General features: G+C 35.7%; 1 protein-coding gene across 1 annotated transcript in view; it reads right to left on the reverse strand.

Annotated features, from left to right (window-relative positions):
* LOC143228530 (echinoderm microtubule-associated protein-like CG42247) overlaps window positions 1–19,085 on the reverse strand; it is a 98,664-nt gene extending 79,579 nt beyond the window's left edge. The window contains exons 1-3 of the mRNA XM_076459773.1: window positions 18,420–19,085; window positions 12,683–12,895; window positions 2,472–2,670 (exon numbers count right to left, since the gene is read on the reverse strand). Coding sequence (XP_076315888.1) covers window positions 2,472–2,670; window positions 12,683–12,895; window positions 18,420–19,085 — 1,078 coding nt within the window. The remainder of the gene's footprint in view (window positions 1–2,471; window positions 2,671–12,682; window positions 12,896–18,419) is intronic.
* Window positions 19,086–24,355: the final 5,270 nt, after the last annotated feature.

Below are 24,355 nucleotides of genomic sequence, written 5' to 3' on the forward strand. Positions count from 1 at the left end.
TGTGAGAGCGTGTAATGAACGGATACACCCACACATGTTTACATTTATTTATATAGAAATTATAAAAAATACAAAAAGAATGTGAATATGGTGTATAATATATAAGTATTGTGCAAGTTGTTTGCTTTATATAGTAAAGTACAGCTTTTTTTCATGTAACTATACATTTTGCCCCCCGCTAGTACAGCGGTATGTCTCCGGATTTACAACGCTAAAATCAGGGGTTCGATTCCCCTCGGTGGGCTGAGCAGATAGCCCGATGTGGCTTTGCTATAAGAAAAACACACAAACACACACACTATACATTTTATCAGTGTACGACTGTGTAATGTTATTCGAAATTACACTACTGCTGCTAGGCATTACCTTTATGTTAGCGTAGTACTTTTTGTTTGGTTGGATGCCAACCAATTAGTTTAAAATACCACCACGTTCTGTATTGTGATGTAATACATTTTCAAATGAGAAATGGTCAACATTCTCGTGACATCCACCTTTTATAACATTTTCTTTCTCATCGTTTCTTTTAAATTTTTAGATTTTCCACTCTGCATCCAAAATGTGTTAAACAACCAAATTCTTGTTACGTTCATGTGTAAGATGTATTCAAACTTCAAATTATTCTATTTTTCTAAAACTGAAGTTTTCTTTATTTTCTTAATGAAACAGAACATTTTAATCAATCTCCCAGAATGCAATTCTCCGTTATATTCCTGTTATTCAGAATTTCAGTTATAGGTTGAAGGAAATGGAAAGCAATACTAGACTTAGATATATACATATATGTATATACAAACATTAAAATATGATTAAACACAAATCTACATGATGGGTTAACTATGCTACGGCCACCACAGGTATCGAAACTTCCGCTTTTTAGCGATGTAAGTCGTGAATACAAAAATGGTTAGTTAAGTTACGTTAAAACGACTTTTTATGTGTAAATCAGCTGGGTATGTGGTATCTACAGCTGCTATATAGCTGTGGTGTAACAGAATGTATCAGAACAACATTTTGACATTGTTTCACGTTGTGCAAGTAGTATAATGCCACGAAAATTGATCACTTTTGGTGAGAGTATGTAACAGTACTTTCCATTGTAAAATATTCAGATCATTAACGGCACTGGAAAACAAAGAAACGTCTATAACCTTGGGAACTCAGGACTATCCTGAAAGAGACCTGCAACAAGTCGTATCCCAACCGTCGTAAGCAAAATGTGGCATCTTGCAACATACTGAAATGCTTGAACACAGAGGTCATTAGCAAAATAAGTCTAAGCACCCAAGGCAATAGTACCCAAAATTTAACAAGAATCTCAGTATGAAAAAAAAAGGATGAAAGTCACGTGCACACGAGTTTCTTCTATAACATATTCAGTTATCTGTCACTTACCTGTAGCAACTTGAGAAATGAAACGGGAATTGATGCTATTCCATTCGAAAACATTCCAGTTAAGCCGCCAGATATAGCTTCTATGGATTTCTGTGTGATCAGACTGTTAAACATGGTTTGTGAAAATCTCATCCTCGTACACTAGATTGCTTATGAAAAGCATATAGGAGTGATGTGCTTTGGAAATGAAAAACTCATACGGGATCTTTCACAACAGAAATATGTTGTAAGGCTATTGTTAACATGTTCTTTCATGAAATAGAGCATAAACAAACGTGACGACATGCACTGTAACGACGTGGTAGGATCCAAAATATTTTAATATAGCGTACATTCCACTAAATGTTTCCTACACGCGTGATTCAAACTAGGACTCGCAACCTAACCAGTTGTTGTTTTTGTGCAAAGTTTTAGTTTATTGATTTAATTTTTTTAATGGCACGTCTTTTGAACTTCACCTACAGGTGAAAGACGTGTGTTGAGATCTGACAAATACTAAAACCCACATAGTTTATCCTATCTGTTCTGTGATAGGTTATTAAATTCTACATATAACACTCACCACCTATCTTTAAATTACCTGTCTCTGCCCTCTTCGGGTATGAAAATCCAACTTTTAGCGTTATAAGCCTTCAGACTTACACTGATCTGCTGGGAAGAGAGGCTTTATGTAATTAAGTTAAGTTTACAACATCAAACTGCACACTCTTCACTAATAAATTAACATAATATTATTTAAGGTTACACTTGAAGCCATTTTTAGCCTAACTGCTATAGTACTGAACACATGCGACGAACATATACGACCTGATTTGAAAATAAAAACTTCAGTTTATGTGTAATGCTGAAAAACGGATAGTTTTTAGCGAAATGTTATTCGCTGTAAAAAAAAAAATTCATTTTTTTATCAAGTCCAGTGTTAAGAATGTGCAACATAGGTGGCTACACTCAGTGGCTAAATTTTGTGTACGGTTCAGTATAAACTAATGCTGGCCCTGATCCTGATTTCTGGCATTTATTGGTGTAATAATTAGTGAATTCAAAGAGGTAGCCCCAAACAACCAATCAAAACTCACCTGCTAGGTTAGGGGCGCTGTCAGTGCGCAACACTCGGACGCTCTTTGTTGACTGAGCTCTTAAATTGTTCTCTAGTGACTCCTCAGACTTCGATGTTTCCATGACTCTGCTAACAGGACGTATCCTGGAGTCTCCGTTGTCCAAGTAGAATGTATCAACATCACGAAATTCTTTCTTCAACTGAGAAAAACTGCGAACCTGATAAATACAGACAATCTTGGGTAAAATAAATGTCTCGCGAAACGTTCGGAATAAACTGACGAAATAAATTGTCACGTCTGTCAACATCGAAGTAAAATCTTAAACGTAAAAAAGACATGAGACATTGTCTATATGTTGTTTCAGTTTTCTGCGAGATATTCGCGTAGGTCTAGACAGCTGTTCCAATTTGTGATTTGATAGACTGGACTGCGGTAGTTCCAAACTCTTTTAGTCTGAAGCTTACTTGAACAGAATAAAAAGGTTTGACCCCAACCTTTAAAAGTACCTCAAAATGTGATTATTTCATGAACTAATGAACTTTAATTATATCTACAAAATACTTTTTCTGTTTAATTTTATTTGTAATTTAAAGTTGCTTTTTAATATCAATTTATATGTATTATAATTAGACCATTAGCAGTTTTCTTTACGTTTGGGTTAAATTTGTAGAATGATGTGTAGTTAAATACACACTTAAATTTATGTAAGGTTATTTTATTTTCATTTTAAAATATGAAGCAATTCTAATTGTTCTGAATTTCACGCAAAGCTACACGAGGGCTATCTGCGCTAGCCGTCCCTAATTTAGTAGTGTAAGACTAGAGGGAAGGCACCTAGTCATCATCACTCGCCGGCAACTCTTGGGCTACTCTTTTACCAACGAATAGTGGGTTTAACCGTCACTTTATAACGCCCCCACGGCTGAAAGGGCGAGCATATTTGGTGTGACGGGAATTTGAACCCGCAACCCTCAGATTACAAGTCGAGCGCCCTAACCACCTGACCATGCCAGGTTAAAGAAATCCTGTAATTTAATTAATTTAATATCTTTATTTTTGGTCCACATTTTTTATTTCCCTCCCAGAAAAAGCTTCACGGCCCCAAGAGAAACCATAGCACCCACTCTGGGAAACACTAGACTAGAGGGAAGGCAGTCGGTCAACATTACTTATCCCAACTCTATTCAAGTGTTAGGAATTTTACTGTCGCTATGTGGTAATAAAAGTATGCGATGTATGTTCCCTCGGATTTACGAAACGACATGCTATTAGAGAAAATGTCTAGAATTAAAACCAGAACGAATCCACAAAAACAAATCTGAAATATTAAAACACACAAAAATAGACGATGCTATGTGAAAGGGTCAGTAACCTTTCACTGTAACCTGAGTTACAGCATGCAGTAACCTGAGGAGAAACAAAAAACGAAATAAAACATTAATTAGAATGAAAACCGTTTTATTTAGATGTGTCTAACGCTGTGGGATGCACTTATTACGTCATGAGCACAAAATTACAAAAAAGGTTGCACTCATATTTCGCGTATGCAAAAATAAATGTATTCCGAAACAGTTTGGCTGTTGGGTTAAGGCGTTCGACTCGTAATCTGAGGGTCACGGGTTCGAATCCTTGTTGCACCAAACATGCTCGCCGGAAGCTTTATAACGTGACGGTCAATTCCACTATGCGTTGGTAAAAGAGTAGCCCAAAAGTTGGCGAGGGGTGGTGATGAGTAGCTGCCTTCCCTCTAGTCTTACACTACTAAATTAGGGACGGTTAGCGCAGATAGCCCTTATGTAGCTTTGCGCGATAAAAAACAAACAAATTCCGAAACATTCAACTAAAGTAAATAAATCGTTTCGCTATCCAACTCTCAACTTATATATTTCATTTCACTCCTTCCTCCGAAAATCACAAAGTAAATATGTGGTAAATATGGGCTCTATTCATCACGGGTATCGAAAACCCGAATTTTACCATAGTAAACCTGCAGACTTACTGATGAGCTCTTGGGGATCCAACTTCATGAACAGCATTAAACGTTTTTTGTTTTGTATGTGTGCGGTTTTGAGCTTACCAAATAACTAAACAATGTTATTATTTCCTGGTTTGAAATTAACACTGTATGCCCGGGCATCATTTACTCCACAACAAAGGTTTTAGCAGTATCAAAACTATAAAGACTTAAGGAATACAAAGAGGTCACATTCTCGGTCAATTTGACCGAGCTCATTTAACTGTTACGCTTGTTTAAAGGCAGACTTTGTGAAAATTATTCTGCAACTATACTTGTAGTAAAATTCGTGTTTTCAGTCAATGGCTGTACCATTGATGTTGGTAATTTGGGCAAATGTATATTTGTTGTTCTGGTTTCTAAACTGTCTTTAAATATCAATGCTTTTGTCTTGATTTACTTACTGATTAAGTATTATTTTATTATAATTTACACCTTTTACAATACGAACAAATCTTCCTTACTGTAAACAATGTCTTTAAATGCGATCTTACTATCCTTTTTATTCTATAACTAGGAAATCGTTTTATTAAATTCTTTATTTTCTTATGAAACTATTCATAAGTACTTGTTATTTTATAAATATGGACTAATATTTTACAGAGATTAACAATGTACTTATATGAGATAAAACTATAAAATTTGAAATATAACCCTGCTAAAGTGCTTTATGAAAAACTTCACCGTCTAATACTTACTTCTTGTTAGATACTAAAGCTTCCAATAAAAGTAAATTGTTGAGTTTCTTAAAGTTCAACCGTGAACTTTACATTATCATGTCTGCCGTTCAGATGTTCACGTAACCGATTTTGATGTTTCATATCGTTAAATATTGCAAAAGTATCACCCGTATACCATCATTAGCATATAGATTTGATACTATTCGGGCGTTCCTTCAACCATTGTTTTCCAAGGTAGCACAGACATAGATTAGCTAATGACTGAGACAATCTGGAACCAATATTAGCTCTATCTGTCAGAACAAAGTTATTATCATCAGAAAGAAAATGGGACTTCTTGGGAAGCAGTTCTAATAGTTTTTTGAAAGGCTGTCTTACAAGCTCTGTAATGTCTCCTTCAAAGGAATAACCGCATATAACGATTCATCATCAGAACAAGCACAGTATTTATTTCTATTTAATTTGAGATCCTAAACTTCACTGGAAAACATAAAATTCTCTTTTATAATATGAATGAAATGGGTAAATAATTGTGAAGTATTTTAGCTTACGTAAAATATATAAGAAACAATTCGACTTTTCAATATCCATAAGACCTACGCAGTACCTTATTTAGTATTCTATAACAGGGTTGGGTAGAATATACCAAGCTGATTCTTTCTGAAGGCTGGCAGGAGAATAATAAAATAATAAATAATAAAATACAACTGGGCCTTTTCAAGCGGATTTTCTTCCTCCTGTGACTTTATCATACTTGATTTTTGTGCTTTTTTTATATGTGCACAGGATTAGCAGTCAATATTAAAGGTTTTTCAACTGAATCTTCATTGTTTAAGGTGATTTTGTTTCCTGAATGTTCTATTAGGATTTTTTTGCAATTTTCGTCGATCTCTATTACTAACTGTAATGTGTATCTAAAACTACTAACTGTAATGTGTATCTAAAACTACTAACTGTAATGTGTAGCTAAAGCTGCTAACTGTAATGCATACCTAAGATTTCTAGTTATAAAGTACATCTGTCTGCTAACTTGTATTTGTTTACACATTTCTCCTTTTCGTATGTGCTTTAATAAGCTTTTACATTTATAAACGCTTTAATAAGAATGGGCGAATAGAGACAAACCTTTGTTTACCTTCTATCTTAACCACTGACATTGAATAAAAACCATCTTACGAATCACTACACATATTAGTGTTCTCAAACTTTAAAAGTTGTTTTGTCTCAGGTAACACATACACACAAACAGACTAAGCAGGGTGAGCTGCACATTTGCAAAGATGGCGGTAGCTGACACATTACACACATGTGAATATCACAGGATGAGTTGCACATAGTTGCAAAAGCACACACAAATAGACCTAGCAAGCAGAGCTGGACGTGGTTATGATGTCACACACGAGTGACTAACAGGCTTAGCTGCGCATGGCTACGACATCACAATAACATAGATGTAGCAGGCTTAACTAACGTAACTACTACATCACAAGTAAATGGATGTAGTAGGCTTAAATGCGCGTAGCTATCACACCACACACGAATGGATGTACCAGGCTTACCTACTTATTTGCAAACATTGAAAATGTCACACAAAGACAAATATAGTTCACTGAGCCGAAAAGCTTCAAAGGTAGTAACAAAATGATATTACCTTCAGACGAATTAATACAACTGAGCCACAAAACTGACTCTTTTTGGTATAATTTAATGATTCAAAGCAGTTTTCTAAGTCAGAAAGATAAAACACCTGATGTCACTTAGCATACATATGGCATAATGAATAATTTCTTTGTTTGTTTTTTAATTCTCTATATTTTGTCTCGATATAAGTCTGTGTGACTGACAATTCCATAAGTTGAGTAGGAACTGAATAAACTTTCAAAAAAGGCTTAAGGTACGAAACAACTAATACAGGTAAGCTTAAGAGATACAGTTACGACAGAAAGCGTTCGTACTTCTAAGTGTTTTTTTGCTCATAACTTAAAAAGTATCACGATTAGGCAAATAGAAGTGTAGTATTTTATAAATATCATACTAACACATATCTACATAATTTTTATGTAAATTAAAAGACAAATAAACTGTTATAAACAAATAACCAAAAATAGGATGAGCAGAAAGTGTTCGTATGGTTCAGAACGTGTGAAGAAACTGATATTCCCGTAAAATTTTTAGTTTGGCGAATAAACTTCATTAAACAATTCCAGAACTAGACACTGAGTTCATAATTATTGGAATTTAGCCAGTAAAAAATGTACTCCCGGCAATTTAGCGCCGTCTCCGTCATTATCTGCTTGGTGATCATGGTGAACAGGAAACAACTGTCCAGTGATTTAAAAAACCGAATTATTGTAAAATACAAGTCTCGTGTGTCTCTTTCCGGTATTGCTACACAACATAATGTACCGAAATCTACTGTTCAAAGCATAATTGCCAAGTTTGAGCTTACAGGATCAACTCCTAAACTCCCTCGTTCCGGACGCCCCACCAAAATTCCAGAGAGAATCAAGAGGAAGGTTCTCAGAGACGTTAGTAGGAACCCTCGTTTAACACGTAATGGCATACAGAAACTCCTAATGGAAACTGGGGTTGAAGTAAGCACCTCTACTGTTACGAACATGTTACGCTCTTCTGGGTTCAAAACATGCCGTCCTCGTAGAACTCCATATTTAAAGCCTGTTCATTTAGAAGCACGATTGAGGTATGCAAGAAAGAATGTAGATAAACCCTTTACTTATTTATTGGAAGAGCATTCTTTGGTCAGACGAGACTAAAATCGAGCTTTTCGGCCACAATAATGATCGCTATATTTTCCGTAAGAAGGAGGAACGAAATATTCCAAAGAACACAGTCCCTACAGTTAAATACGGAGATTGCTCGATCATGCTATGGGGTTCCTTCAGCTCTGCTGGTGTAGGCAGCCTTCACCGCGTCAACGGAATCATGAAAAAAGAAGAGTACGTTGATATATTAGGCACTTATATAAAAAATGATACTTGGAACTTGCGGCTTGGGCGTCGTTGGATCTTCCAGCACGATAATGACCATAAGCACACATCGAAATATGTGCAATCCTGGTTGCAGAGGAACCATATAAGCGTTCTGGAGTGGCCATCTTAGTCACCCAATCTCAACCCAATTGAAATCGTTTGGCATGAGTTGAAGACCAGGGTTCATCAGCGTCATCCGAAAAACTTGCAAGAGTTGGAGGCCTTCTGTAAAGAAGAATGGAAAAAAATACCAGTCGAGTACTGTCGAACGAACATGGAGGGCTATGAGGAATGATTGCGCTAAGTAATTCACCTGAAAGGCTACATAACTGACCATTAAAGTAGACGCACGAATACTTTTTGCCCCTCCTATGTTTGGTTATTTTTTTATAAACAGTTTATTTGACATTCAATTTACATAAAAATTTATTTAGATGTGTGTTAGTATAATATTTATAATATACTGTACTTTCATTATCATAATCATGATACTTTTTAGGTTATGAGGAAAAAACTTCTCACGATACAAGGGTACGAACATTTTCCGTCGTAACTGTAACTAGTGTAAGTAAATAAAAGATAAACACCTAAATACGTCGTTTAATACGTTACTATCGAAATGTTGTATGGGATTTTCGTAACATGTTGCCATACTGACATGAAAAAAAGACAGAGTTATCTTTTTGAGGGTTCTATAAACATATGATATAATAATAACGCTTGGTATGGTGTCATTTCTATTACACAAATACATATATAGCTCAGTACATTTATTTTACTACCTTTCACTAAACAATAAATTTATAAATATTCCTGACAGTGTATCTCAGAAAGGCTGGTATGGGTATTAACACTTTTACTAATAAAGCAGAAACAACGTTTCGACTTTCCTAGGTTATCTTCTCTAATTAGTGAAAGTGTTAATACCCATTCCAGCTGTTCTGAGATACATTTTTACTGTAAGTGGGTTTCTCGTCACCAAGATATACATTGTGTAGTGCAGCTCCACCTATTATAAATATTTCTATATCAGTTACATTCCTAAGCTTATTAACAATTCCTAATAGTATTTTTTCCCCATACTAACTGAGTCAAACGGTCAGTTAATCAAATTAAAGAGGATAACCTAGTGATCATCCAGATTTTGCAATATTAGCCTTTTAGGTCAAAATGTTTAATCATCACGTGCCAATCTTCAAATACAATCCTGAAAATCCATAGAAAAAATATTTTCCTGAAGTATTTATACTAAGAGTCGTAAATATCTTCTTTCATCGTGTTTATGATTTTCATAACACAAGCAACTGTGATCGTCGTAAGAGTTCTGTTATCATCCACATGATTTCATGACTCAAGTTGTGCTAGAGTTGAAAACACTTGCAGAATGAAATAGAAAAAAAAACGTTAATAAATAAGCAACAAAAAAATGCAATTAGAGCTTTATTTTTGTTGTTTGAACTTATTTATGATCTTATTACGAAACGATTAGTAAGTAATCTGATGATCGCGGGTTCGATTCCCCGTTACACCTAACATGCTCGCCATTTCAACCTTGAGAGCGTTATAATATGACGGTCAGTCCCATTATTCGTTGGTAAAAGAGTAGGCCAAGAGTTGGCAGTGGATGGTGATGACTAGCTGCCTTCCCTCTAGTCTTACACTGCTAAATTAGAGATAGCTAGCGCAGATAGCCCTCGTGAAGCTTTGCGCTAAATTCAAAAAACAAACAAACAAAGCTATTATAAATAAAACCCATAGTTAAAATAGATGTGTTTAAAACTATCATATAGAAAATACATTTGTTCAGAGGCACTTTAAAACTCGTAAGAATTAACCAAAAATATTTCTGGATACGTTATAATGAGTTTGAAAACTGTTTCAGTGAACTTCTTGTGGATTTCAACCACCATAACAAACCTATCCACGAGTAAAACTACGGTGACCATCATAAGTCCTGAACAGCGTCCATTGTTTCTAAAAATACCAGGCTAAATGACACGAATGTTACCGAAATCGTTATAACTGTCAAAGGTAATAAAAAACACAAAATAAATATAATTCTAGTTTATAAAAAAAGAAAGAAATATGTTATTTTTTGCAAGAAAAATATATTTATATCATTTTGAAACTTCATGTTCCAGATAGAACCTTTTCTAAATAAAATATGATTCTCATGGTTTACCTAATGGCTTCGTTCTCCCGGAACAAATAGTTATTAATATATCATAATTCTAAGCGGGGCTTTGATCATAACAGCCCTTTAGATACGTAATACAAATATAATTTATTTTATTTCATTTTTATATGGCGTTTTATTTATAATAACTACATTACGAGCAGTTCTGTCTTATAATATTAAATATGGTTTTATATCTATAATAACCTCTAGTAGTTTTATATTATAATAATTGTGAATTTGTTATTTTATTTATAAATCACCCTGTAGCTCTTAGCATGCAATAAATAAGCTAATTATATGACGTCACAGATACGTAACGGATTAATATGTTCCACGTCACATCTGCTTTAAGCAGTACCAATACTCTTAAAAAACATAAATCTTAGGTGGTTTATCGCATTGCTGTAAGTTAAATATTTTATAATCGACCCTTTTTCTAATTATTTATACGCTTAACGTCCCCGCTAGTCCAGAGGTAGGTCTACGGATTTACAACGCTAAAATTAGCGGTTCGATTCCCTTCGGTGGGCTCAGCAGATAGCCCGATGTGGCTTTGCTATAAGAAAACACAAACACACACACTATGCTTAACGTGAGCTTTGCATGGAATTACATCATCAAAGTTCGCAGCTCCCTCTGGCTAACAAATAAATTATAAGATTAGAAACATACAGCTTACAACATTGCCGTTATCTATACCATAACTGGCTTCCTTACGCCCAATCTTATTATTCGAAAGTGGACTATTGAGAATTGTAGTTTCTAGTTTGTTGTAACATCAAAAATATAAGTTTTGGTTTTCATGCAGTGTTCTTTTTTATTGTTTAAAGGTAGATGATTTCTCTAAAGTTGCACTTGCTGTATCGTGAAAAAGTAATATAAATAAAGGACAAACGATATATAACGTTTCAACTGAAAGTTTTCCGTGTTGTAAGCCCAAAAGTTTAATGAGTTCTGGAAAAAAGAGATAACATTACAGCCGATAGAGACTCGGAACACGCGATATATATACAGTTTAAACCATACAATATGGTTTTCTCATTAGAAACACGTGTAACACAAGTACTTTTTCTTTATTTTTCTTTTTTAATTTCGCGCAAAGCTACACGAAGGCTATCTGCGCTAGCCGTCCCTAATTTAGCAGCGTAAGACTACGGGGAAGGCAGCTAGTCATCATCTCCCACCGCCAACTCTTGTACTACTCTTTTACCGACGAATAGTGGGATTGATCACACATTGTAATGCCCTCACGGCTGAAAGGGCGAGCATGTTTGATACGATAGGGATTCGAACCCGCGACGCTCAGATTACGAGTCGAACGCCTTAACCCACCTGGGTAAAACAAGTAAAGAGAGATGAACATTATTACCAATCTTATTGTTGTGGTGTTGCATCACTCCAAATGTTCATCAACATTATTCTTCTACTCTCTTGTACAATCGTCATAATATACAATTGTATTTTCTTGAAAAAATCATCATTTCAAGTTCTTTATGAATATACAGTTAATTTTCTGTAAAATTGTAATTTCAAGTTCTTGTTAACATAAAAATTCCAGGTTCTTCACTGAATATATTTCTAGTTTGTTGTGAAAAATCACCATTCCAAGTTTTTTTTATGGAATATACAGGTAGTTTTTCGTAAAATCGTAATTTCAAGTTCTCATTGGAATAAACCTCTAATTTGTTGTAAACTAATTCCATGTTCTCCATTGAATATATTTCTAGTTTGTTGTTAAGTAATAAATGGAATCTTTTCATGGAATTTACCACTAAGTTGTTGTAAAATCATGATTGAATTATTTCTCTACGTAATCATTATTAAAATGTATTGTTTTGGTTATTTGAAACATAGAACTACAGTTTTGTTCAAAATGTTTGTATATTTTGTAACAAATGAGATTGTTATTATTAATGTGGAATACAAATACACTTAGGTCTGTCAAACTGAGGAATGTATATTATGTTAAACATCTACATATTAAAGTTGTATAATGAGACAGGTTATTTAGGCTTTATAAACGATTTGTTAGAACAACAAACAATTTTATAAGACTCTCCTAGAAATATTTGTAATTCGATATATCACTTGTGACAACAAACTCTTACCAAAGCATATATATATAATAACCAAATATGAGATCAATTTTTATAAATAGCGTCTATAGCCTTATATCAATTTATATTAAACGTTCAGTGGTTAGTTCGTTCTCCTCGTACTCTAAACACCAGTATAACGCGATCAGACATGCTGTCAATGAGGTTATGGATGTAATCTATCATGATTTTATTCCAAATTGTTACTAGAGGGCACTGCAACTTAGATACAGTAGCTAGTCTAGTTTTGTACTTTGCAATTTTTTATACCCAATAGTTCTCAATGGGATTACAATCTAGAGTTTTTACTGGATATGACAATCTTGTAATGTCCTCTTTGGCGAGATAATCCGGTACAGTGTGCATACTGTGGGTAATGGCATTATGATTCTGGAACACATACTTATTGCCAAACTTTACCCTAACATATGATAGAAATATCTCATCCACATGATGTCTGTCGGAGGCACCATTGACGTTTCCCTGAAGAATATGAAAATCAGTTTTTCCACCATGATGAATAGCTGCCCAAACATGTATTGCACCACTTCCAGTATGTTCTCTATGGGAAAGACAGTCTTCCAACATCTCTTCTCTAGTAAAACGACGAGCACAAATTCTATTATTAGCTCTAACAAGCCGGAAGCAGGACTCATTTGAAGAGTTGACATGTCTCCAACGCCCTAACTATAAGTTGGCATGCTGTCTTGTCCAAGTAACACAGTGACAGCGATGAATTCTCGTTAATTTTGGTTTGCAGATAACGTTGTTTGGTCAGTCTCTCGTTCACTGTTCTTCTGAATACACTGGAATGAATGTGTCCAATCATTCCTGTCGTAAAGTGTTACAAGACTTTTTTTTTTTACCTTGATGTGTTAACCCGATCAAAACACTGTTATCTTGGGCAGTACATTTTCTTTTGTAATTTAACAGTAGACTTTCCTGGAAAGTGTTTCCCGTAGTCCAATGATGTTTCAGGATTCTGGATAGAGTGTGTTTCATACTACTTCTGGATAGTCAAAAATTTTAACGCTCTATTACCTTTAATATGTGACGAGGCTTAATTCTACATGAAGTACAAGAAAACTATCTGAGCAAAGGGCTGATCTGTTTCGAAACAGGCTATAACAGAAGCACGTCCTCTCACACAAAACAGGTGTGTGTCTGTGTTTTATAAACCTATGTGCAAGACAAACCAGAATAACAACTCATATATGTTTGTGCGATCATACGTTGCCTCCTCTGCTTAGGGCCTACATGGCCAGGTGGGTTAAGGCGTTCGACTCGTAAGTTGAGAGTCGCGGGTTCGAATCCTGGTCGCACCAAACATACTCGCCATTTCGGCCGTGAAGGCGTTATAATATGACGGTCAATCCCACTATTCATTGGTAAAAGAGTAGCCCAAGAGTTGGCGATGGGTGGTGATCACTAACTGCTTTCCCTCTAGTCTTACACTGCTAAATTAGGTACGGCTAGCGGAGATAGCCCTCGTGTAGCTTTGCGCGAAATTAAAAAAAAAACATAAACATTCTCTGCTTATCAATAAAAGTGTTAATACCCATAGCAGCCGTTTTAAGATACATTTTTATTTCAAGTGGGTTTATCGTCATCAAAAAAACCACATTTTTGACCAAAATGTTTGCAAACTGTTCTCCATTTGATATTATTATTTAGATGTGTGGAGTAGTTATTGAGTAGATGTCCGAATTGTAGCAAACTACTTCAGGTAATCAAAACAGTAAAATCATAAAAAGTCTATTGTTTTGATTACTTGAAGTTATACAACAAACTAGTTTGGTTTATCTGGGGTGATAATTTGTTGTATAACTATTATTTAAAAAAGCGTATGATTTATCTGGAGTGCTAGCTTGTTATAAAACTATTATTTAAAAAGTGTCTGGTTTATCTGGAGTACTAGTTTGTTGTATAACTATTATTTAAAAAAGCGTCTGATTTATCTGGAGTGCGAGCTTGTTATACAACTATTATTTAAAAAGTGTCTGGTTTATCTGGAGTACTAGTTTGTTGAAGAACTATTATGTAAAAAATGTCTCGTTTATCAGGAGTGCTAGTTTGTTGTAGAACAGTTATATAAAAAGTGTCTGGTTTATCTGGGGTTCTAGTTTGTTGTATAACTATTATGTAAAAAAATGTCTGGTTTATCTGAAGGCTAGTTTGTTGTACAACTATTATGTAAAAAAGTGTCTGGTTTATCTGGAGTTCTAATTTGTTGTAGAACTATTATTTAAAAAAGCGTCTGATTTATCTGGAGTGCGAGCTTGTTATAAAACTATTATTTAAAAAGTGTCTGGTTTATCTGGAGTACTAGTTTGTTGTAGAACTATTATATAAAAAGTGTCTGGTTTATCTGGAGGCTAGTTTGTTGAAGAACTATTATGTAAAAAAATGTCTCGTTTATCTGGAGTGCTAGTTTGTTGTAGAACTGTTATATAAAAGGTGTCTGGTTTATCTGGAGTGCTAGTTTGTTGTAGAACAATTATTTAAAAAGTGTCTGGTTTATCAGGAGTGCTAGTTTGTTGTAGAACAGTTATATAAAAAGTGTCTGGTTTATCTGGGGTTCTAGTTTGTTGTATAACTATTATGTAAAAAAATGTCTGGTTTATCTGAAGGCTAGTTTGTTGTACAACTATTATGTAAAAAAGTGTCTGGTTTATCTGGAGTTCTAATTTGTTGTAGAACTATTATTTTAAAAAGTGTCTGGTTTATCTGGAGTGCTAGTTTGTTGTAGAACTATTATTTTAAAAAGTGTCTGGTGTATCTGGAGTGCTAGTTTGTTGTAGAACAATTATATAAAAAGTGTCTGGTTTATCTGGAGTGCTACTTTGTTGTAAATCCATTACTTAAAACAAAATCCTGTGGTTTACGTGTTGTCAAATTATACTAATGTACTAATTTAGTCTAAAATTATTATTAAAACGAAGGGTGTTTTGTTTCCATGGAGAGAACAGTGCTATTTGTTGTAAACATTAACGAACAATCTCTGTTGTACGCTCACGAGTCGTCTGCAGTGAACTGACAGTACACTTGAGAGAAGAAAAAAAGTATTTCATTCGAGAGTCCAGTAGAATGTTTAGTTTCACTTCACTATTTGGTAAAAACTTTAAGTTTGTAATAATAACAGAGTAAAAACAACAACATATATATATATATATATATATATATAACAGTATTTCAATGGTGTAACATTTACAAAGTAAATACTTTCGGCAAAATGTTTCACAATCCATTTTTCTTTTATTGCTCCCCGTTGGCAAAACGGCATGTCTGCGAACTTATAATGGTAGAAACGGGGTTTGGATACTCGCGTTGGGCAGAGTACAGATAGTTTATAATAGAGCTTTGTGGTTAAATACAAATAAACAATTTTATTTTGTTACATTTTCAGACATTCACCTGCTGTGATTTACTTTAACATCAGCTCGTTTTTCCTTCCCCCCCTTTCAGATTTACTACTGTTTTTATCAGTCCCTGTTAATACTTACTCTATGCTTTCTCTTTTTTATTCTTACAATATAAATATTTAACCCTCTCTGTTCATCAGTATTTCTCTTCTAGCTTTGCCTCTTTCTTTATATCCACTGTCCTAACTTTTCTGCTTTCTTTTGTTTATTTTAGAGTTGTTGTTTCAAACTTCTGTGCTTTATTTTTTAAATACATTTTCCTCTCTGTCCTTCCTTCCCAAAGTGGGGGTTGATTTATGATAAAACTCTAGATTCTGGAGCTACCCATCGGAATCAACTATTGGTGCGTTATAAGTGTGACAGTTCATCCATTAGCGTAAATGATGAGTAGAAGGGTAATGGTGGCTGGCTGCTTTCTCTTTTTTTTTTTAATGGTTCAAAATTATAGACGACAGTAGATAGCCTTAGTAAATTTATCCTAAATAACAAACTTAAGATATAAGTGCATACACTTTCACCCTCTGCTTGCACGTGATGTTATTTTCTTGTTTCTCCCACCAGGTGGTTTCTTATCCTGCTAACATTATTTTCCTTTCCCTCTCTGCTTACGCATCTGATTTTTTTTCCTGTATGAATTTTGTGTATTTAATAATCCTTATTAAACTTAAGTCACAACTCAACCAACTGATTAACTTATTACTGAAATTATAAAGACATCTTGTCTGGTTTTACTGGTCGTTTAAGTTTCTTCATTTTCTAATTATTAAAATTTTTATATTCTCTTTTTATCTTTACTTTAAAGTTCCTTTTATTTAACGCTACCTCATGATACAATGTTGTCTCTTACCTTACGTCTCCTTTGCTCATCTCTCTCTCTCTCTCTCTCTCTTTATTGCTAGCTTCTTTCACTCCTTTTGTTCTTTCTTTCTATTTACTCGTGTTTTTTTTCTTTCACCACCTCAGGATCTCATATCTTTGCATCATTCGGTTTTAAATACTTATGAAGTTTCCCTTAATCGAAATTGTAATCTTATTGTTCCTCTTTTCACAGTTGTCCGTTTTATTCATTCAGTTTTCTTCTTTCATTTGTTCCCATTCTCAGATCGGGTGTAGTCTAGTATAAACCTGAAGATCCATTGTCCATGTCCAGGTGCAACAGGACATCGAGACTTGGTCATCGGAGAGACAGTCGAATTCAACTGTTCGATTAGAGAACTCCAAGAGCAACCTTGTGACTGGTGCTGTTGACTGCATATCTTCTCTCCAGGTGGTTAATGCACACGACTCGTAATCTAAGGGTCGCGGATTCAAATCCCCATCACACTAAACATGCTCGCCCTTTCAGCCGTGGAGCGTTATAATGTGACGGTCAATCCCACTATTCGTTGGTAAAAGAGTAGCCTAAGAAATGACGGTGGTTGGTGGTGACTAGCTGCCTTCCCTCTAGTTTTACACTGCTAAATTAGGGACGGCTAGCGCAGACAGCCCTCGTGTAGCTTTGTGCGAAATTAAAAAAAAAAAACAATCCTTCTAGTCTGTTAGTTGAACAATATAGACAATCAGCGCCGGTAGCCCTTGTTTAGATTTGCGCAAATATTCAAAACAAACAATAATTGTAATCTTCCTTACTTAGCATAATTTTTTACTTCCATTTTTCTGTCTAATTTGTCATTTTCTCTTTGTGGTTTTCAATTTTGAAAAACTAACTTTTTTCTTTTTAAAACTAATCCAGCATCCCATAACTTTCCATCATTTTTGTTAATGGAATTGTTCAAGAGGGCTTACAGCTATCAGAGACATAATCATTTAAGTATAAACCAAAAAATCAGGACGTTAAGGAAACCAGGTGTGCAACATAAGTGGGGAGTTATGTTATTACGTAGTATGGCAAATCAGTTTAGTATACTAAATTCACTTTTCACTATGAATGCTGCCTTCTCCTTCCAGTGGCTCAGTGGTTAACATGGATTATAACGCAAAAATTTGATATCTGCGTTGGGAGAGAACAGATATCCCGCTTTGTGCTTAATACCAAGCTGTGTTATCTAAGAAGTAATATAAACACTAAATTACATCTAGGTGTATATAAACTAGGTTATTTCGTAATATCTCGTCTAGAACAAGTACTAAATAATTTGGTTTGCTGAGTAAGTTCGTACACTGGCTTGGTTATCTGGATGAGTTGGTACATTTGTCAAACTGCATAAACAATTTACGATGCAAAGTTAACAACAGCAAAAACATAAAGTATACAAACACAGAATGTTTATATGAATTTGGTCAATATGCAATATCGTGCAAAGTAATTCACAATAAAGTTTAATATACGTTTCCCATTTTTCCTTTGAAAACAAACGCAGCAACTTTTATATGTCTTATTTAGTTTCGCTACTGGAATTGTTCAAGGGGGTTTAGAGCTGATGAGAATGTAGACAATTAAATACAAACCCAAAAATCAGAACCCTGAGGAAAGAAATTGGGCTGGAGAGAACATGTGGAATGTGAAAACAAGTTTCCATTTGAATTTGGTAATGTTATGCTAGTTCAGATTTAAAACTTATTGTAAAATAGACAGCATTTCTTACCTCTTGGCCCCAGAGGGTGAACATTCGTTTCGTTTGTTTCATCTTGATGGCTTGGCCTAAATCCCCAAGAACTTCTTCAAAGGGTTGAAGAGTCTTCATGTTGAGGAGTACACGATTACGCATGGTTTGGTCTTTCTTGTTCACCACTGTAATCACACGCCCTTCCCGCGACCCTGGGAGCGAAGGGGCCAAGGACTTACTCCCCGAAGGGGCCCCCGATCCTTTTCTTTTTCTGGCCCCTCCTTGACTAACAGGACGGAGGAGCATGAGATCATCCTGACGGAGTGGGGCGGCCTTGGGGCGGAAAGCAACGTGAGCTGTTTTCATCCTTGTCGCTTGTCCATACGCCAGTTCCTGAAAGTTCTTTGACCCAGACATCACATAGGACTGCCCATCTTCTAACTCTCCCAAGCTGGAGACTCGTTTCCCCTGTAAGTTAAAGATGAAACGAGCGCCGTTGGGTATCTTGGTCCTCTGGGTGAGATAATCACACAGGTTTCCCAGGCTCTTAAAGTCCTTTCCAGGTATTATGGACACCTTAGTGCCCGAATGAAAAGGATCCCCATTCTTGAAGAAGGTTATCATGCGGGCCTTGCGAGCCATAGAAGACTTCCCGCGGAAAGTACTCCCGTTCACCCTACCGATATCAGGAAGGCTACCGACCATGCTACTGTTGGGAAGACCGTCTTGTTGTGTGATGGTGAGCCCAACAATAGTAGGGTTTCTATGGTGACCGTTTATTTAGGGCCGCACGTTTACAACTGATCAATGCTTTAAATCATACCCAGAAGACAGGTGCGTTTCACGAAGTTTGCCTGTTACTTTAGCTGGACAGGTCGAGCAACATGTCATTAAGTCGAATAGGTGTGACGTTCGATTTTAATACCGCCTTCCAACAAATTTTAGACGTCTTTATTTATTAACACCATTTAAGGGTTTCATTGTCACACTTCGTTTACATCCGGGAATTTGTCACCTAAAGTTAAAGACACTACAACAATAGGATAACTAAACAATTATACAGACTACTGTAAGAACCTTACCTTCCTAATACTCATCAGAAAAATAAAGCATTGTTGGGCGGAGAGGCCGTCAAACTCAACTTTTATAACAATATCTTAAGGACATCGTGACAATATTCCCTTTATAGATCAAGAATGCTTTTGTATTGTTCAAAGGATTAAAATATTCATCAGTTATGTTTCAGTGAAGGACTTAAGGGGTTTCAGAAATTCATTTTAATTACTTATAAAATTTTTATTTGCTCTCTAGCGATAAACAAAATCAACGAAGTGTAGCTAAACATTGTAAAATGAGCTCGGATTTTTCTAGATTTGTGTTCAAAGTGGATCTTATTTTATGTCTAATATTCTTTCACTATAAAGACATAATTAAGCAGCGTTATAGTACTATAACAGAATATGATTGAAAATGTGTACGTATATCAAAAACAAGCACCGGTTTGGTTGTTATCTTTGGGTCTTATAAATGAAATTTTGAAACTTTTTTTTCTTTTTACAAATTAAGTTATAATTAATATTCATGACTTTAGGAAAATACATGGCTTCAACAAATACATTGAAGACAAAAGTAAGAAACTCTCTAACCCAGCCATTTTAAAATAACATTTTAGACATAATTATCTTTCTGTGTTTATGATGTATTACAAATGACGCTAGTATTTTTTCTTTTATAAATATGGCGACATCACTATAAATAAGACAATGAAACTTATGATTGGTGATTACTGTAAAATGTAGTCTTTGAAATTCTGCAGCTGTTTCTTCCATTAACGAAATGCAACCTGAGAAAAACAGAAATTCTTACGAATCAAGCCCATGCGCCGAACAGGTATGCTCTTTCAGCCGTGAAGATGTTATAAGATGCTGGTCAATCCCACTATTCCTTGGTAAAATGACACTACCTTCGATATGACGAAGTAACCCAAAAGTTGGAAGCTGTCAGCCGGCAGTTCGAGATTAAATATTACGGTAGATAACCTTTGTACCTTCACCATAAACAAAACAAACTAACCCTAACGTAAGTTATTACGTTTATTTAATATGTTCTGCGATTCTGAATACGTGTTTGAATATCTTAAAAGATATGTTTGAAGGGCATTGAAAAGTTAAGACATAGTTTGTGAATTTTTTTCTTGATAAAACAACAGAAAAAAAAAGGCTAAAAATGTTACCATATTTACCTGATTTTGACACTTTATGTTTTCTATTTTGTTCGTAGTGTCCCAAGAGATGGCGGTGGGTGATGTTGACTAGCTATCTTCTTTCTAGTTAATCACTTCTAAACTAGGGACGGCTATCATAGATAACCCTAAGTAGCTTTATGCGAAATTCCAAAAACAACAAACAGTTATACATGTATTTACTTTGGGTGGATCATAAAATACAATTTTAGCCGTAGTGGCGTTTACCTCATGCTAAAACCTTGTTTGTTTTTGAATTTCGCACAAAGTTACTCGAGGGCTATCTGTGCTAGCCGTTCCTAATTTAGCAGTGTAAGACTAGAGGGAAGGCACCTAGTCTTCACCACCCACCGCCAATTCTTGGGCTACTCTTTTACCAACGAATAGTGGGATTGACCGTCACATTATAACGCCTCCACGGCTGAAAGGGCGAGCATGTTTGGCGCAAAGGGGGTGCGAACTCGCGACCTTCAGATTACGAGTCGCACGCCTAACACGCTTGGCCATGCCGGGGCTACTAAAATTATATATATATCGTCGTAGCATACATATAAGAACGTGTGTTCAGTTTATTTTACTTTGAGCATGATCCTTCTATGATATTAACATAAAATCTTCGCGTAGATAACGTTAAAAGGAATGTATTAAATCAACATCGAGCGTTCCAACGCTAAACACACCTTCCATTATTACATGAATACGACATCCTACCATAACTAAGCCCGGCATGACCAGGTGGTTAAGGCATTTCCCTCGTAATCTGAGGGTCGTGAGTTCGAATCCCCGTTCCACCAAGCATGCTCGCCCCTTCAGTCGTGGGGGCGATATAATGTGACAATCAATACCACTATTTGTTGGTAAAAGAGTAGCCTAAGAGTTTGTGGTGGGTAGTGATGACTAAATGCATTCCATCTAGTCTTGCATTGCTAAATTACGGACGGCTAGCGCAGATAGCCCTCATGTAGTTTTGCGCGAAATTCAAAAACATACTAACAACCAATCATAACTATTCGGGAGAGGATATATGTATATATAGATTTTTCTTTGAGTCCCGTGGTGGCTCTCAGTGATCTTGCATTTGCTGTATGTTGGAAGTAAGTATTGATTACAGTGTAGATTAATGACTCGATTGGATAGCAGTTTCGATTTAATTGTTTTCATCTTTTATGAACTTTGTTCATGAATTTTGATAACTAAAGGCTGATAGGTAAAAATAAACGCTTTCTACTCGATTTAAAATTTCATGTTTGAAACTTCTACTCCATACGACTTAACATTTTATTAAAATGTCTTAAAATAAAACTCACTTTAAAGTAATAACGTTGGAATCAACATAACTGAAATCACGTTTCAGAATCTGGAATGTAACCATATTCCTAACTTAGTTATACCGTAATTCCGATGATTTTAGGATGAGATATTTTGTACTGCCCCCAAAACGTAGGGTGGATACAAAGAATAGGATTTGTAATATTACTACACAGCAAATATAATGTTTAAGTTAATTATTAATTTGCGGTTTTCCAAAATATGGAACATTTGTAATTCTCTTTCTTAGTTTAGATCCATTTTGCTGAAAGAATTATGACATGTCTGTTGAATGAAAAGAATGTCAATGCATGATTTAATGGCAAATGAAAAACAATATATTTGAAGAAGTGCAAATGTGCTGTCATCTAGTGGTATAATTTATAATTCTTTTAAAATCCAGACATTGTTTTTGAATTTCGTGCAAACATACACGAGGGCTACCTTCGTTAGCCGTCCCTAATTTAGTAGTGAAAGACTAGATGGAAGGCAGCTAGTCATCACCAACCACCGCCAACTCTTGGGTTACTCTTTTACCAACGAATGGTGGAATTGACCGTCACATTATAACGTCCCCAAGGCTGAAAGGGCGAGCATGTTTGGTGTGATGGGGATTCGAACCTGCGATCCTCTGATTACGAATCGAGTGCCTTAACCACCTGGCCAATGACAACCGGAAGTCCTACTGTTTTGGACTTTTTGCAGGGTATTTTACGATAATTGTTATAGTTAGCAACTGTATCTAGTTACCTCAGTTCTAACCGAAGTAAGTGCAATAAATCTTGATTTATTTTATAAGTATTCATATAAAAAGATATGAATTATATTGTTTTCATTATATCTAAAGTCCCCTTCAGATCCCATGAAAATGAGTAGCTCCCGAAGAGTTAAGCACAAAAATTGGGTCATGGAGTCATTTCATATCACTTGCACTATAACTTGAGTCTCCCTTACCTTTCCTCATTCATGGTAAATAAATAGTTTTGTTATAAAATTTTCTGTTGCTTTTTAATTTATTTTTGTTAACGAACTATAGATGTTAGCACATGCGCTTTATAAACTCATGTATTAGTATATTTGTAAGTATACTCTTCAGAAAAAGAAACGCAAAAGGCAAAATATGAGACAACTTGTTAACAAGTTTATTCCGGGTAGTTCTGTATGACATGTGTGAAACTTTGCACATTCACTGCTGAACATCCAAAGTCTGCAAAGGCGAAGTCCACGCTTACTAGGTGAAGTTTAACGTCACTCAACGTCAATAACGAGTATTCCCCCCGTGAGCATCAATAACTGCTTGGCATCTCCTGCCCATGGAAGCGATGAGATGACGAATCACATCCTGTGGAATGGCTGTCCACTCAGCCTGCAAAGCTGCTGCAAGCTGAGGTAGAGTTTGCGGTTGAGGTTGTCGCAGACGTCGGTCCAACTCGTCCCAAAGATGTGCGATGGGGTTTAAATCTGGTGATCTGGAGGGCCAGGGAAGAACGTTGATGTTGTGGTGTCTCAAGAAGACAGTGGTGAGTCCGGCTGTGTGAGGACGGGCGTTGTCATGTTGAAAAACGTCGTTGACGTTCACCATGATGGGTTGCACATGGGGCCTAAGAATCTCGTCGACGGTTGCGTACGGTATGATCGGAAATCCTACGCAGCCCTGGTATGGTTGAGGCAGTAGACGTCGCAGTGGTGGTCCTATCCCGAAGGTGACGTAATCGGATGTTGCAATCTTGTGCGGGCGTGGTTACACGAGGTCTGCCAGATCGTGGACGGTCACGAGTTGATCTATGTTGTTGGTAACGATTCCATAGCCTTGTGACGGTGCTTGGGTGGACATTCACAGCTCTGGCAACATCTGATCCAGATTCGCCTGCTTCCAAGCGACCAATGGCGTTGTTGCGTTGTGCTTCAGTCAGTCTTGGCGTAACTGTATTGCGTGTCGGTGGCTTAACACTGAGCTATGGAAACCGAGAACCCGTCACTTTTATAGGGATTTTGCACATGTTGCACTTGCAGAACATGCAGATCTCTCAAACAAATTTATTGGAGAAGCATGCGTTTTGGCGAAAAATCCGATGTTTTCCTCCGTTTTCAAAGTGCACAACTTTTATTGTCATTTTGATCTGACAATCAGTGCCTTAACACGTGTAACATCACATACTCTGAGCTTGTAACGTTATTACATATATTTCTCTTTAAAATAGCAAAAATATCCCTTTTGCGTTTCTTGTTTTGAAGAGTATAGTTATATTATTTATAGTTAGTAACTGGCTTAATAAATATAAGTAAACACATATTCCTTTTTTATGTAATTAGTGTTAACAAAATTCCCAATTTTCAGACTTATTTTTTGTCCCAATTATAAACAGCAAAAAAAATATATAAAGTTGTCCTAATTTCTCTGAACCTTAATGTTAGTTTACTATAT

Source organism: Tachypleus tridentatus, chromosome 10 (assembly GCF_004210375.1).
Source record: "Tachypleus tridentatus isolate NWPU-2018 chromosome 10, ASM421037v1, whole genome shotgun sequence".
Taxonomy (NCBI): Eukaryota; Metazoa; Arthropoda; class Merostomata; order Xiphosura; family Limulidae; genus Tachypleus; species Tachypleus tridentatus.